The sequence below is a fragment of the Palaemon carinicauda genome, chromosome 42 (genome assembly GCF_036898095.1).
Source record: "Palaemon carinicauda isolate YSFRI2023 chromosome 42, ASM3689809v2, whole genome shotgun sequence".
NCBI lineage: Eukaryota > Metazoa > Arthropoda > Malacostraca > Decapoda > Palaemonidae > Palaemon > Palaemon carinicauda.
In genome coordinates this window covers 7,427,886-7,442,431 of record NC_090766.1, presented here as the reverse complement: position 1 = coordinate 7,442,431, position 14,546 = coordinate 7,427,886, and the positions used below count along the sequence as shown (strand labels likewise).

The following is a 14,546-nucleotide window of genomic DNA, read 5'->3' as shown; positions in this document are numbered from 1 at the left end:
AGAGGGGGGGGGGAGGCGGGCTAGGGGAAGAGGGGTGTGGGGGGGGGGGGGGGGCTAGGGGAAGAGGGGGTGGGGGTTCTTGGGGAAAGAGCATTGGGTGTGTCTGTTCGTCTTAAAATTGTGGTTGTTGGGGTCATTTCGATTACGCATAATAACGATGCCATTTCTGGCTATATTTTGATAAATGGGTGGTTAGAGGCTATGCTTGGGTGGGTGTGGGCGTTCCATTTAGGCGTAATGCTGAGTCATGACGAAGGAAAAATTGAGGAATTTGAGAGTTTCCTCATTAGCCGATTATTAGGAGTCTTGGATGCTATGTATCGCAGGGGGAGGTTGACCCCGACGGGGAAAAAATGGGTGGGCTGGGGAGTCCCTGGGAAGAGAGGGCGCCCTTCGGTGCGTTATATACCGCAGGGATCGTCGGAACATCGTCAGACAGCTCCCTTCAGTCGGGTGGGTCTCTTAGAAGGATTTCTCTGTGGAAACATGAACGCTTTTGTGAGTATGAGTTGAATTGAGTTCTTCAACTTTTTCAATTTTTTTTTTTTTTTGTGCTATTGAAGGTTTTCATAAATTTTATTTATATATATTTTTCCTCTATTATTTCGTAGCTTTTATTGTTTTCAAAAGTTAAAAGAAATATTTTTCACCGTTTTAATTTTTTTTCATCGTTTTCACAAATGTTATTTCAATATTTTTTTTTCGCTTTGTTGTAGATTTTGTTGTTTTCAGAAGTTGAAATTTTTTTTTTTTATTTGCTTGTGATTCTTATAATCTGCTTCAATGATATTTTTAGACATTTTTGATGGAGATAGGTTTCAGTATATTTGTTAATCTTTTCTTTATTACTCAGCTGTATAGATGTGGTCTACTCCTCTATGTACACATTATCTTGATAATTTTAACATCATCAGTAATCACCCTTGAATTTATCTCCATCTATCTTTATATATATGTGTATATATATATATATATATATATATATATATATATATATATATATATATATATATATGTATATATATACATGCATATATATATGTATATATGAATATATATATATATATATATATATATATACATATATATATATATATGTATATATATATATATATATATATATATATATATATATATATATGCTTTTCCATGCGTCCTTTATTTGTAAGTCATTATTTTGCCCTGATTTTGTTTTGTTGAAATAAATAATTTCTGTATAAAAGGTTGGTTATGATTTTAAACATCGTGGTTTAATAAGAATCCTTTAATTATTAAATATCTCTCTTAAAGTTCTGAAAATCAATGATGTGGAATTCAATAATATTTTACTGTATCTCCCATAGTAGAGAAACACGTTTTTTTTTTTTTTTAATGAATTAACCGTAAATAATTACCGAAGTAGTGCGTATGATCTTATTGGTACTTCATTCACACCATAGCCACTGAACTGGAAAATTTATTAAATTTAAGATAGTAGCTTATTATCACCAAATATGTTATCAGAATAACACCAGCTTAAGAGTGATATTTTATAATTTAAAAGAAATACATTTATGATCAGATCAGTAATAAAATATCTAGATAGATATAACTTAGCAAAATTAAAGAAATACAATAGCATACTGTATCTCCTATAGTAGAGAGACACTGTGTTTTTTAAATGAATTAACCGTAAATACTTACCAGAGTACTGTAGTTCGTATTATCTTTTAGGTGTTTCATTCACACCATAGCCAATAAGCTGGAAAATTTAGTGAATTCCAGATAGCAGTTTAGTATTTCCAGATGGGTTATCAGATTAGCAGCAGCTTAAGAGTGATATTTTATATTTTAAAAGGAATACATTGATGATTAGATCAATAATAAAATAGGTAGATAAGTGGTTCCCAACCTTTTTTCTGTCATTTCCCCCCCTGCACCCAGTTCAACCATCCAGATTTCCCCCTTCATGCCCCGCCCAGCCCTCATGCCCACTCGCCTGCCTCAGAAATGGGCATGACACTCCAATTCTCCCCTTGAATATCATGTTTGTGAGAACTGATATGATCATATCACAATTGAATGGCTAACAACAAATTGCCGCACGTACTATGAGGACATTTTCCGCTTGTTTTGGTTAGTAGGTAGTGTAATTATTTCCCCCCTGGAAGCTTCAAATTTCCCCCCAGGGGGAAATTTCCCCCAGGTTGGGAACCACTGAGGTAGATAGAAATAACTTAGCAAAATTGAAGAAATTACAATAGCTTATTGCCAACAATGTGGAACTATTCACGGTTCTTGAAATAGACAGAGCCTCTGTAATTATAGGTTGAGTGAAAATCAAGATACAGGCAATTGCTTCGGGATGATGATTGATTATATAGTTGGTAGGGTTTATGAAGGACTGCCAGTTAAGTATAGCTCATGTAGGAGTTTCTGGCTAAATTGTCTAAAGAGATGGTGCTTGTGGTCTGGAACAAGATATTATTGAAGTAGTTGGGGAGCTTGGTGAGGCGTGCCTTAAGAGAAAGGATGGAAAGTAAAGGGTAGAAGGTACTTTAATAATCCTTTTAAATGGTCATGTTGGAGTTTCTGGCTAAATTGTCTAAAGAGATAGTGCTTGTGGTTTGGAACAATATATTATTGAAGTAGTTTGCTTGGTGAGACGTGCCATAAGAGAAAGGATGGGAAGTAATGGACAGACAGTACTTTATTAATCCTTTGATTATATACTTGATAGTGTTTATGAAAGACTGTCAGCTAAGTATAGCTCATGTAGGAGTCTCTGGCTAAATTGTCTAAAGAGATTGTGCTTGTGGTTTGGAACAAGATATTATTGAAGTAGTTTGCTTGGTGAGACGTGCCTTAAGAGAACAGATGGGAAGTAAAGAGTAGAAGGTACTTTAATAATCCTTTTAAATGGTCATGTAGGAGTTTCTGGCTAAATTGTCTAAAGAGATAGTGCTTGTGGTTTGGAACAAGATATTATTGAAGTAGTTTGCTTGGTGAGACGTGCCTTAAGAGAACAGATGGGAAGTAAAGAGTAGAAGGTACTTTAATAATCCTTTTAAATGGTCATGTAGGAGTTTCTGGCTAAATTGTCTAAAGAGATAGTGCTTGTGGTTTGGAACAAGATATTATTGAAGTAGTTTGCTTGGTGAGACGTGCCTTAAGAGAACAGATGGGAAGTAAAGAGTAGAAGGTACTTTAATAATCCTTTTAAATGGTCATGTAGGAGTTTCTGGCTAAATTGTCTAAAGAGATAGTGCTTGTGGTTTGGAACAAGATATTATTGAAGTAGTTTGCTTGGTGAGACGTGCCTTAAGAGAACAGATGGGAAGTAAAGAGTAGAAGGTACTTTAATAATCCTTTTAAATGGTCATGTAGGAGTTTCTGGCTAAATTGTCTAAAGAGATAGTGCTTGTGGTTTGGAACAAGATATTATTGAAGTAGTTTGCTTGGTGAGACGTGCCTTAAGAGAACAGATGGGAAGTAAAGAGTAGAAGGTACTTTAATAATCCTTTTAAATGGTCATGTAGGAGTTTCTGGCTAAATTGTCTAAAGAGATAGTGCTTGTGGTTTGGAACAAGATATTATTGAAGTAGTTTGCTTGGTGAGACGTGCCTTAAGAGAACAGATGGGAAGTAAAGAGTAGAAGGTACTTTAATAATCCTTTTAAATGGTCATGTAGGAGTTTCTGGCTAAATTGTCTAAAGAGATAGTGCTTGTGGTTTGGAACAAGATATTATTGAAGTAGTTTGCTTGGTGAGACGTGCCTTAAGAGAACAGATGGGAAGTAAAGAGTAGAAGGTACTTTAATAATCCTTTTAAATGGTCATGTAGGAGTTTCTGGCTAAATTGTCTAAAGAGATAGTGCTTGTGGTTTGGAACAAGATATTATTGAAGTAGTTTGCTTGGTGAGACGTGCCTTAAGAGAACAGATGGGAAGTAAAGAGTAGAAGGTACTTTAATAATCCTTTTAAATGGTCATGTAGGAGTTTCTGGCTAAATTGTCTAAAGAGATAGTGCTTGTGGTTTGGAACAAGATATTATTGAAGTAGTTTGCTTGGTGAGACGTGCCTTAAGAGAACAGATGGGAAGTAAAGAGTAGAAGGTACTTTAATAATCCTTTTAAATGGTCATGTAGGAGTTTCTGGCTAAATTGTCTAAAGAGATAGTGCTTGTGGTTTGGAACAAGATATTATTGAAGTAGTTTGCTTGGTGAGACGTGCCTTAAGAGAACAGATGGGAAGTAAAGAGTAGAAGGTACTTTAATAATCCTTTTAAATGGTCATGTAGGAGTTTCTGGCTAAATTGTCTAAAGAGATAGTGCTTGTGGTTTGGAACAAGATATTATTGAAGTAGTTTGCTTGGTGAGACGTGCCTTAAGAGAACAGATGGGAAGTAAAGAGTAGAAGGTACTTTAATAATCCTTTTAAATGGTCATGTAGGAGTTTCTGGCTAAATTGTCTAAAGAGATAGTGCTTGTGGTTTGGAACAAGATATTATTGAAGTAGTTTGCTTGGTGAGACGTGCCTTAAGAGAACAGATGGGAAGTAAAGAGTAGAAGGTACTTTAATAATCCTTTTAAATGGTCATGTAGGAGTTTCTGGCTAAATTGTCTAAAGAGATAGTGCTTGTGGTTTGGAACAAGATATTATTGAAGTAGTTTGCTTGGTGAGACGTGCCTTAAGAGAACAGATGGGAAGTAAAGAGTAGAAGGTACTTTAATAATCCTTTTAAATGGTCATGTAGGAGTTTCTGGCTAAATTGTCTAAAGAGATAGTGCTTGTGGTTTGGAACAAGATATTATTGAAGTAGTTTGCTTGGTGAGACGTGCCTTAAGAGAACAGATGGGAAGTAAAGAGTAGAAGGTACTTTAATAATCCTTTTAAATGGTCATGTAGGAGTTTCTGGCTAAATTGTCTAAAGAGATAGTGCTTGTGGTTTGGAACAAGATATTATTGAAGTAGTTTGCTTGGTGAGACGTGCCTTAAGAGAACAGATGGGAAGTAAAGAGTAGAAGGTACTTTAATAATCCTTTTAAATGGTCATGTAGGAGTTTCTGGCTAAATTGTCTAAAGAGATAGTGCTTGTGGTTTGGAACAAGATATTATTGAAGTAGTTTGCTTGGTGAGACGTGCCTTAAGAGAACAGATGGGAAGTAAAGAGTAGAAGGTACTTTAATAATCCTTTTAAATGGTCATGTAGGAGTTTCTGGCTAAATTGTCTAAAGAGATAGTGCTTGTGGTTTGGAACAAGATATTATTGAAGTAGTTTGCTTGGTGAGACGTGCCTTAAGAGAACAGATGGGAAGTAAAGAGTAGAAGGTACTTTAATAATCCTTTTAAATGGTCATGTAGGAGTTTCTGGCTAAATTGTCTAAAGAGATAGTGCTTGTGGTTTGGAACAAGATATTATTGAAGTAGTTTGCTTGGTGAGACGTGCCTTAAGAGAACAGATGGGAAGTAAAGAGTAGAAGGTACTTTAATAATCCTTTTAAATGGTCATGTAGGAGTTTCTGGCTAAATTGTCTAAAGAGATAGTGCTTGTGGTTTGGAACAAGATATTATTGAAGTAGTTTGCTTGGTGAGACGTGCCTTAAGAGAACAGATGGGAAGTAAAGAGTAGAAGGTACTTTAATAATCCTTTTAAATGGTCATGTAGGAGTTTCTGGCTAAATTGTCTAAAGAGATAGTGCTTGTGGTTTGGAACAAGATATTATTGAAGTAGTTTGCTTGGTGAGACGTGCCTTAAGAGAACAGATGGGAAGTAAAGAGTAGAAGGTACTTTAATAATCCTTTTAAATGGTCATGTAGGAGTTTCTGGCTAAATTGTCTAAAGAGATAGTGCTTGTGGTTTGGAACAAGATATTATTGAAGTAGTTTGCTTGGTGAGACGTGCCTTAAGAGAACAGATGGGAAGTAAAGAGTAGAAGGTACTTTAATAATCCTTTTAAATGGTCATGTAGGAGTTTCTGGCTAAATTGTCTAAAGAGATAGTGCTTGTGGTTTGGAACAAGATATTATTGAAGTAGTTTGCTTGGTGAGACGTGCCTTAAGAGAACAGATGGGAAGTAAAGAGTAGAAGGTACTTTAATAATCCTTTTAAATGGTCATGTAGGAGTTTCTGGCTAAATTGTCTAAAGAGATAGTGCTTGTGGTTTGGAACAAGATATTATTGAAGTAGTTTGCTTGGTGAGACGTGCCTTAAGAGAACAGATGGGAAGTAAAGAGTAGAAGGTACTTTAATAATCCTTTTAAATGGTCATGTAGGAGTTTCTGGCTAAATTGTCTAAAGAGATAGTGCTTGTGGTTTGGAACAAGATATTATTGAAGTAGTTTGCTTGGTGAGACGTGCCTTAAGAGAACAGATGGGAAGTAAAGAGTAGAAGGTACTTTAATAATCCTTTTAAATGGTCATGTAGGAGTTTCTGGCTAAATTGTCTAAAGAGATAGTGCTTGTGGTTTGGAACAAGATATTATTGAAGTAGTTTGCTTGGTGAGACGTGCCTTAAGAGAACAGATGGGAAGTAAAGAGTAGAAGGTACTTTAATAATCCTTTTAAATGGTCATGTAGGAGTTTCTGGCTAAATTGTCTAAAGAGATAGTGCTTGTGGTTTGGAACAAGATATTATTGAAGTAGTTTGCTTGGTGAGACGTGCCTTAAGAGAACAGATGGGAAGTAAAGAGTAGAAGGTACTTTAATAATCCTTTTAAATGGTCATGTAGGAGTTTCTGGCTAAATTGTCTAAAGAGATAGTGCTTGTGGTTTGGAACAAGATATTATTGAAGTAGTTTGCTTGGTGAGACGTGCCTTAAGAGAACAGATGGGAAGTAAAGAGTAGAAGGTACTTTAATAATCCTTTTAAATGGTCATGTAGGAGTTTCTGGCTAAATTGTCTAAAGAGATAGTGCTTGTGGTTTGGAACAAGATATTATTGAAGTAGTTTGCTTGGTGAGACGTGCCTTAAGAGAACAGATGGGAAGTAAAGAGTAGAAGGTACTTTAATAATCCTTTTAAATGGTCATGTAGGAGTTTCTGGCTAAATTGTCTAAAGAGATAGTGCTTGTGGTTTGGAACAAGATATTATTGAAGTAGTTTGCTTGGTGAGACGTGCCTTAAGAGAACAGATGGGAAGTAAAGAGTAGAAGGTACTTTAATAATCCTTTTAAATGGTCATGTAGGAGTTTCTGGCTAAATTGTCTAAAGAGATAGTGCTTGTGGTTTGGAACAAGATATTATTGAAGTAGTTTGCTTGGTGAGACGTGCCTTAAGAGAACAGATGGGAAGTAAAGAGTAGAAGGTACTTTAATAATCCTTTTAAATGGTCATGTAGGAGTTTCTGGCTAAATTGTCTAAAGAGATAGTGCTTGTGGTTTGGAACAAGATATTATTGAAGTAGTTTGCTTGGTGAGACGTGCCTTAAGAGAACAGATGGGAAGTAAAGAGTAGAAGGTACTTTAATAATCCTTTTAAATGGTCATGTAGGAGTTTCTGGCTAAATTGTCTAAAGAGATAGTGCTTGTGGTTTGGAACAAGATATTATTGAAGTAGTTTGCTTGGTGAGACGTGCCTTAAGAGAACAGATGGGAAGTAAAGAGTAGAAGGTACTTTAATAATCCTTTTAAATGGTCATGTAGGAGTTTCTGGCTAAATTGTCTAAAGAGATAGTGCTTGTGGTTTGGAACAAGATATTATTGAAGTAGTTTGCTTGGTGAGACGTGCCTTAAGAGAACAGATGGGAAGTAAAGAGTAGAAGGTACTTTAATAATCCTTTTAAATGGTCATGTAGGAGTTTCTGGCTAAATTGTCTAAAGAGATAGTGCTTGTGGTTTGGAACAAGATATTATTGAAGTAGTTTGCTTGGTGAGACGTGCCTTAAGAGAACAGATGGGAAGTAAAGAGTAGAAGGTACTTTAATAATCCTTTTAAATGGTCATGTAGGAGTTTCTGGCTAAATTGTCTAAAGAGATAGTGCTTGTGGTTTGGAACAAGATATTATTGAAGTAGTTTGCTTGGTGAGACGTGCCTTAAGAGAACAGATGGGAAGTAAAGAGTAGAAGGTACTTTAATAATCCTTTTAAATGGTCATGTAGGAGTTTCTGGCTAAATTGTCTAAAGAGATAGTGCTTGTGGTTTGGAACAAGATATTATTGAAGTAGTTTGCTTGGTGAGACGTGCCTTAAGAGAACAGATGGGAAGTAAAGAGTAGAAGGTACTTTAATAATCCTTTTAAATGGTCATGTAGGAGTTTCTGGCTAAATTGTCTAAAGAGATAGTGCTTGTGGTTTGGAACAAGATATTATTGAAGTAGTTTGCTTGGTGAGACGTGCCTTAAGAGAACAGATGGGAAGTAAAGAGTAGAAGGTACTTTAATAATCCTTTTAAATGGTCATGTAGGAGTTTCTGGCTAAATTGTCTAAAGAGATAGTGCTTGTGGTTTGGAACAAGATATTATTGAAGTAGTTTGCTTGGTGAGACGTGCCTTAAGAGAACAGATGGGAAGTAAAGAGTAGAAGGTACTTTAATAATCCTTTTAAATGGTCATGTAGGAGTTTCTGGCTAAATTGTCTAAAGAGATAGTGCTTGTGGTTTGGAACAAGATATTATTGAAGTAGTTTGCTTGGTGAGACGTGCCTTAAGAGAACAGATGGGAAGTAAAGAGTAGAAGGTACTTTAATAATCCTTTTAAATGGTCATGTAGGAGTTTCTGGCTAAATTGTCTAAAGAGATAGTGCTTGTGGTTTGGAACAAGATATTATTGAAGTAGTTTGCTTGGTGAGGAGTGCCTTAAGAGAAAGGATGGGAAGTAATGGACAGAAAGTACTTTATTAATCCTTTGATTATATACTTGATAGTGTTTATGAAGGACTTTCAGCTAAGTATAGCTCATGTAGGAGTTTCTGGCTAAATTGTCTAAAGAGATAGTGCTTGTGGTTTGGAACAATATATTATTGAAGTAGTTTGCTTGGTGAGGAGTGCCTTAAGAGAAAGGATGGGAAGTAATGGACAGAAAGTACTTTATTAATCCTTTGATTATATACTTGATAGTGTTTATGAAGGACTTTCAGCTAAGTATAGCTCATGTAGGAGTTTCTGGCTAAATTGTCTAAAGAGATAGTGCTTGTGGTTTGGAACAAGATATTATTGAAGTGGTTGGGGAGCTTGGTGAGGCGTGCCTTAAGAGAACGTATGGGAAGTAAAGGGTAGAACAAAGTACTTCAATAATCCTTTTAAATGTAAATATTCTTTTACTAAAGTGTAAGAATCCACAGACAAGATTATAGGAAGTTTTTCTAGTCTCGAGTGTATTATTCCTAAGGGCATATTTAAATGAATTTTTTGTTTCGTCTTTTAAAGAAAATTCTTTGTAATAATTCAAACAGAGGCACAGATACTCTTCAGTGAGTTAAATCCATGTAATTTTCTGATTTGTGATAACTTTTGTTAAAGTTTTTATAGTTTGTATAGGAAATATTTATTGTAATGTTACTGTTCTTACAATATTTTATTTTTCCTTATTTTCTTTCGAAAACTGGGCTATTTTCCCTGTTGGAGCCCCTGGGCTTATAGCATCCTGCTTTTCCAACTAGGGTTGTAGCTTAGAAACTAATAATAATAATAATGATAATAATAATAACTGTATTTTATAGCGGTCAGTTCCTATAGTTAGAACCTTGAAGAAACTTAGATCAGCAGAGGTGCTTAAATATTTACTAGCCTTCATTTTAAATAACAGTTCATTTATTGTCAGTGTCCCAGAAAGAAACAATCATTTGTTTACTCTGACTGACAGAAGGATTGAAACAATTCTAAATTTATCTTGTTTTTATCGATTATATTTTCATCCCATCAACAGCGTGTCTTGAGCCTTTTGGCAGTGGTGGCAGCTGTGTACTGCTCCAGTAGCCCTGACCCGATCCTGACGACCCATGGTGTAACTGGGCATAACTTCAATCCTCTTGGTATCCATAAGTTTCCTCTTGCTCCCATCCACCATGCTCCAGCAGTATCTGTTGCTCACCATGCTCCAGCATTATCTGTTGCTCACCATGCTCCAGCATTATCTGTTGCTCACCATGCTCCGGCAGTAGCTGTTGCTCACCATGCTCCAGTAGTAGCTGTTTCTCATCATGCTCCTGTTACTGTCTCTCATTCTGCTCCTGTAGCTGTCAGCCACCACGCAGGTATTCCTACACTGGCTGTCAGGCATCACGGATCTCCAGCTGTTGCTGTCTCTCATCCTGTTGCCCATCATGCCGTTGCTCCAGTTGTTGTGTCAGATCACCACCACGCACCTACTGTATCTGTTTCTCATGCCCCAGTGACCCACGTCAAGTCCGGAGGCTACATTGGCCACAGCGCTCCTGCCAAATCCCAGTACCACTCCCAGGATGAATTGGGTCAGTATGCCTTCGGTTACAACGCCGGCACTTCCACCCGCGACGAGTCCAGGGATGCTTACGGAAACGTCAGAGGGTCCTACAGTTACGTGGATCCCTACGGTAAACTCCAGACCCAGCACTACGTAGCTGATGGTAATGGCTTCCGCGTTAAGGGTACCAACTTACCTGTACATGTCAACGACGCAACTCTGTACCGCCACAAACGCTCTTATGCCACTTTTCCCGCCTCTACTGGACCCTTGGTCACTGTTGATCATGTTGGTCCCATAGTGCATAGCCACACTCCTGTTGTACATAGAGTGTCCCATGTTGTACAAAAACCTACTCATGTTGTCCACAAGATTGCACCAGTGGTCCACAAGGTGGCTCCAGTTGTCCACAAGATTGCCCCAGTTGTCCACAAGGTGGCTCCAGTTGTCCACAAGGTGGCTCCAGTTGTCCACAATGTAGCACCAGTATATGGAGTTGCTCCCGTTGTCCATGGCGTGGCTGCTCCAGTAGCTGTTAGCCATGCTGGCATTTTGCCCTATGGATTTCCATATCACAGAAGTGCATATGGCAGCTATGGACATCCCATCATCCCTCACCATCCTTACTAGAAGTGGACTGATTCCGAATCTCCTATGATCTGCGCGTATTTTTTTCATTAAAAATAATAAAAATTTAGAGGATAGATGTAAAATTGTAATTAAAGAAATATAGTTGTATTTTCTATAATGTATCTTTAATTTGACCCTCGATTCGTCTCTTTTGAAGGTATCATGGATGAATTGTGATTACATGAAATCCAATGTAAAAGTCTGGATGTGTAGAATGGTTACTAAACATTGCCTTGTAAAATACCAAAATATCAGTCACACAAGGTTTGAAAAAAGAAGTGTCCTATCTCATTGAATTAAGCAGCCTGAGTAACTGGTTGTATATGCTAAAAAGAAAGTGATAGAAATTAAATGATAATGTTTTAACTCAGATTGACTGTAGTAATCGTTGTAGTAGCATTACTATTGGAATTGAATTTCTTTTCAAACTGACATTTTCGCTAGATCAGGGACTTAAGGATGACAGAAGACAAAGAAATTTAGGTCTAGTATGCTCCATTGATACATGCTAGATGTAATAAGCCTTTATACAAATTGCAAGCTAAAAGATGTTTTTATTCATTAACTCATAAAGTTAAGGTAACATTTAAAATCGTCAGGTAGACTGAGCAAAAGTACGAGCCTGATTTTGAACAGGCTGTCATTTTGGCACTCTATTTGGGGCCATTGTTTTTCTTTAAGTTTTGCTGCAATAAAGTCATTATCTAATAAATGAACAGATTGTAATAAACAGGGACCAGAACATCACCCTGTTTTACTCCTATTTCTTGGCAAGAATGATGATTCTAAGCTGTCAATACTGATTTTTGCTTTTACATTGAAATCAGATATATGAAGTATTTTGAGAAATTCGCTATGAGCTCCATATTTTGCGAATATCATCCAGAGGACTATTGGGGTACCTGATATGGTCAACTGAGACGATGCATAAGTCTGTTGATAATCTCTGTATTTCTCCTATTTTCAACTCAAGCTAAAAATCATGTCACTGATCCTTCTTTCTCTTCTAAACCTAGACTTGATGTCTGGTAGCACAGATTAAGGTAAATGTTCAGCTAAGTGCAAGAACATAACTATAGCTAGTACTTTACTCGCTGCAAATAGAATAACGTTACCTTGGCTGTTGTTGCAGTTGCTTGTTCTTATAGATAGGAATTAATGTGGAGTCTATCTAGAAATTTGATATTTGTTGTCACCTGTATAGGGTGCAAATGATCTTGTGCAGCTGCTTTTTTTAGAGAGTAGTGTATGCTAGAAAATTTCACCCGAAATGCTGCCACGACTGCAACTTTTGCCTTCTTTAATTTTTTTATTACTCTCAGAACTTTGTGCAAATCTGAATGCTTGTAGAGGTTTTTGCTCTTACGGCCTGCCTTAGCGCAATAGCTTGTGGCCTGCTTTTTCAGTGTAGGTCGTTCTGTTGCCTGCCTGCCTGCTTATGAGTGTTAAGTTAGGCAGAACATCAATAATCTCACAATGGTTTGGTGTAGCATGGAAATGTTCATCCTGGTAGTTTAGAATCTTAATTTGTTCTTTAAGGATGGTTGTGACGCCATCAAGTATCCTGACTAGAGTCGTTGTGTTGTTTTTAAGCCCATTAAGGAATTTGATAACATTATAAACCTTGCATGTAGTTTTGGTCAGCAAAAGATTGAATCTCTGTAGCTTTTCTACCCACCAGGAGATCTGCTGCATATGAATTTGACTTTGTGCTAACAACCTCAGGTCCTTCCATCTTTTGGCCAGTGTAGAAGAGGTGGGGTCGGTTGTTGTTTCAAGATATGCATTATGCACTTTCCATCTTTTTTTCTAGTGATTGGTGTGTAAGGCCAGAATTCTTATAGCACCAGTCTGCATGAAAGGGTTTAGTGAAGCACATTTTTGCTACTGCAGCATCTTGCATCAGTGTGCAGAGCTGTGCCCATTCAGTGTCTGGAGCTTCCACAAGAGTGTCTGATAAGGTCTGATAAGGAAGAAAGGCCCGCAGCCATTTGAGCAATAAAAGGATCGCGTGTCTTCTGCCTCTTCAGGGCAGCACAGTTCATTTTCATAGTCATATCCTTCTTGGAGATTTGATTATATGAACTGTCCAACACTGCCTGACATTTGAGTTATGTGTACATAATCATTGTAGCTCTGTGTATATGACATAATCTAGTAAATGTCAGGGGTTGGATTTTGTTGCATCAATTGGCTTTTAAGCTTGTCTTTAGGCTGGAATATTGTGATTGCAATGACAACACTACACTCAGCACATAGAGAAAGTAGTCTGAGGCCATTAACATTCCTTTGCCTATACCATGGTGACCTATGGCACCTCCCGGGATACCCTTGGCAATCATTCGATTTGTAACAAACGTTTTTGTATTTGCGAATTCGTCTGGCAGCTCTTTGTTGTCCAAATCTAAACGTTTATAACAGGCAAAGGTGATTCTCTTGGAAATAGAAGTGAAGATATGACGGACGTCATTTGACTTTATCAAGATATCCGGGGATTGCAGAGAGAGAGAGAGAGAGAGAGAGAGAGAGAGAAAATGCTATTATGGAGCAAGGAATAATAAAGTTAAATGAGAGAGAGAGAGAGAGAGAGAGAGAGAGAGAGAGAAAATGCTATTATAGAGCAAGGAACAATAAAGTGAGAGAGAGAGAGAGAGAGAGAGAGAGAGAGAGAAAATGCTATTATGGAGCAAGGAACAATAAAGTGAGAGAGAGAGAGAGAGAGAGAGAGAGAGAAAATGCTATTATGGAGCAAGGAACAATAAAGTGAGAGAGAGAGAGAGAGAGAGAGAGAGAGAGAGAGAGAGAGTCTTAAAATTGACCAACTAGGAATTATCATAACCCTTAACCCTGTTACTTTATAAAAAATGAGAAAAAATTTATATCAGACTTAAATGTTAACAGTATGCTAAGTATATTATAAAGACTTTTATACAAAACAGTAAAGGAATAGATATGACCTTTGTCTGACCTTATGACTATGACCTTTGTCTGGCCTTATGACCTTAAAACAAAACTCATACAGATTATCAAACATCGATACATTCATCCATCTATTCGTGGTAATAAACACGCGATTCTTTCCTTATTTAAATTCTCCCGAAATGAACTCATGTGAATCTATTGTTTGATTTGGTCTTGTGGTTGCCCTTACTGGGTTTCCTCGTAGTATAGGAACCGTAGCAGTCAGGAGGTGAAGGAATCGACAAGGACTTCTTGCGAAGTATGGGAGAAGGATTTTTCATATTTAGATTGATAAGCACACGCATACACACACAGATTCATCACTTCTCACCCCCTCCCCCTCTCCTCACGGTGTACCCCCTCTCACCAGGGTATGACTACTCTCTCTCCCTCTACCCGAGGGATAGGAGTATATGTGTATATGTATGTGTATATGTACAGTATATATATATATATATATATATGTATGTATGTATGTATATATATATATATATATATAGCCAGACAATTGCTTTATGTTATATAGGGGAGATTATTATTATTATCATTATTTTTTTTTTAATTAAACATTTTTTATCGTATATCGCCACGAGGCAAG

The 14,546-nt window shown here is 37.0% G+C and overlaps 1 protein-coding gene across 1 annotated transcript; it reads left to right on the top strand.

Moving 5' to 3' along the window:
• The first annotated feature begins 237 nt into the window (after window positions 1-237).
• Window positions 238-11,046, top strand: LOC137632864 (uncharacterized). The gene is made up of 2 exons (XM_068364960.1): window positions 238-498; window positions 9,842-11,046. The coding sequence occupies exons 1-2, from the start codon at window positions 238-240 to the stop codon at window positions 10,985-10,987; spliced, it is 1,407 nt and encodes a 468-aa protein (XP_068221061.1). The 3' UTR covers window positions 10,988-11,046.
• Window positions 11,047-14,546: the final 3,500 nt, after the last annotated feature.

What these genes read in the sequence shown, in the direction of transcription:
- LOC137632864 (XM_068364960.1), top strand. Translation starts at nt 238, where the DNA reads ATGCTGAGTCATGACGAAGGAAAAATTGAGGAATTTGAGAGTTTCCTC. An exon ending in GTGGAAACATGAACGCTTTT is followed by an intron (nt 499 to 9,841) that starts GTGAGTATGAGT and finishes TCCCATCAACAG; the next exon opens with CGTGTCTTGAGCCTTTTGGC.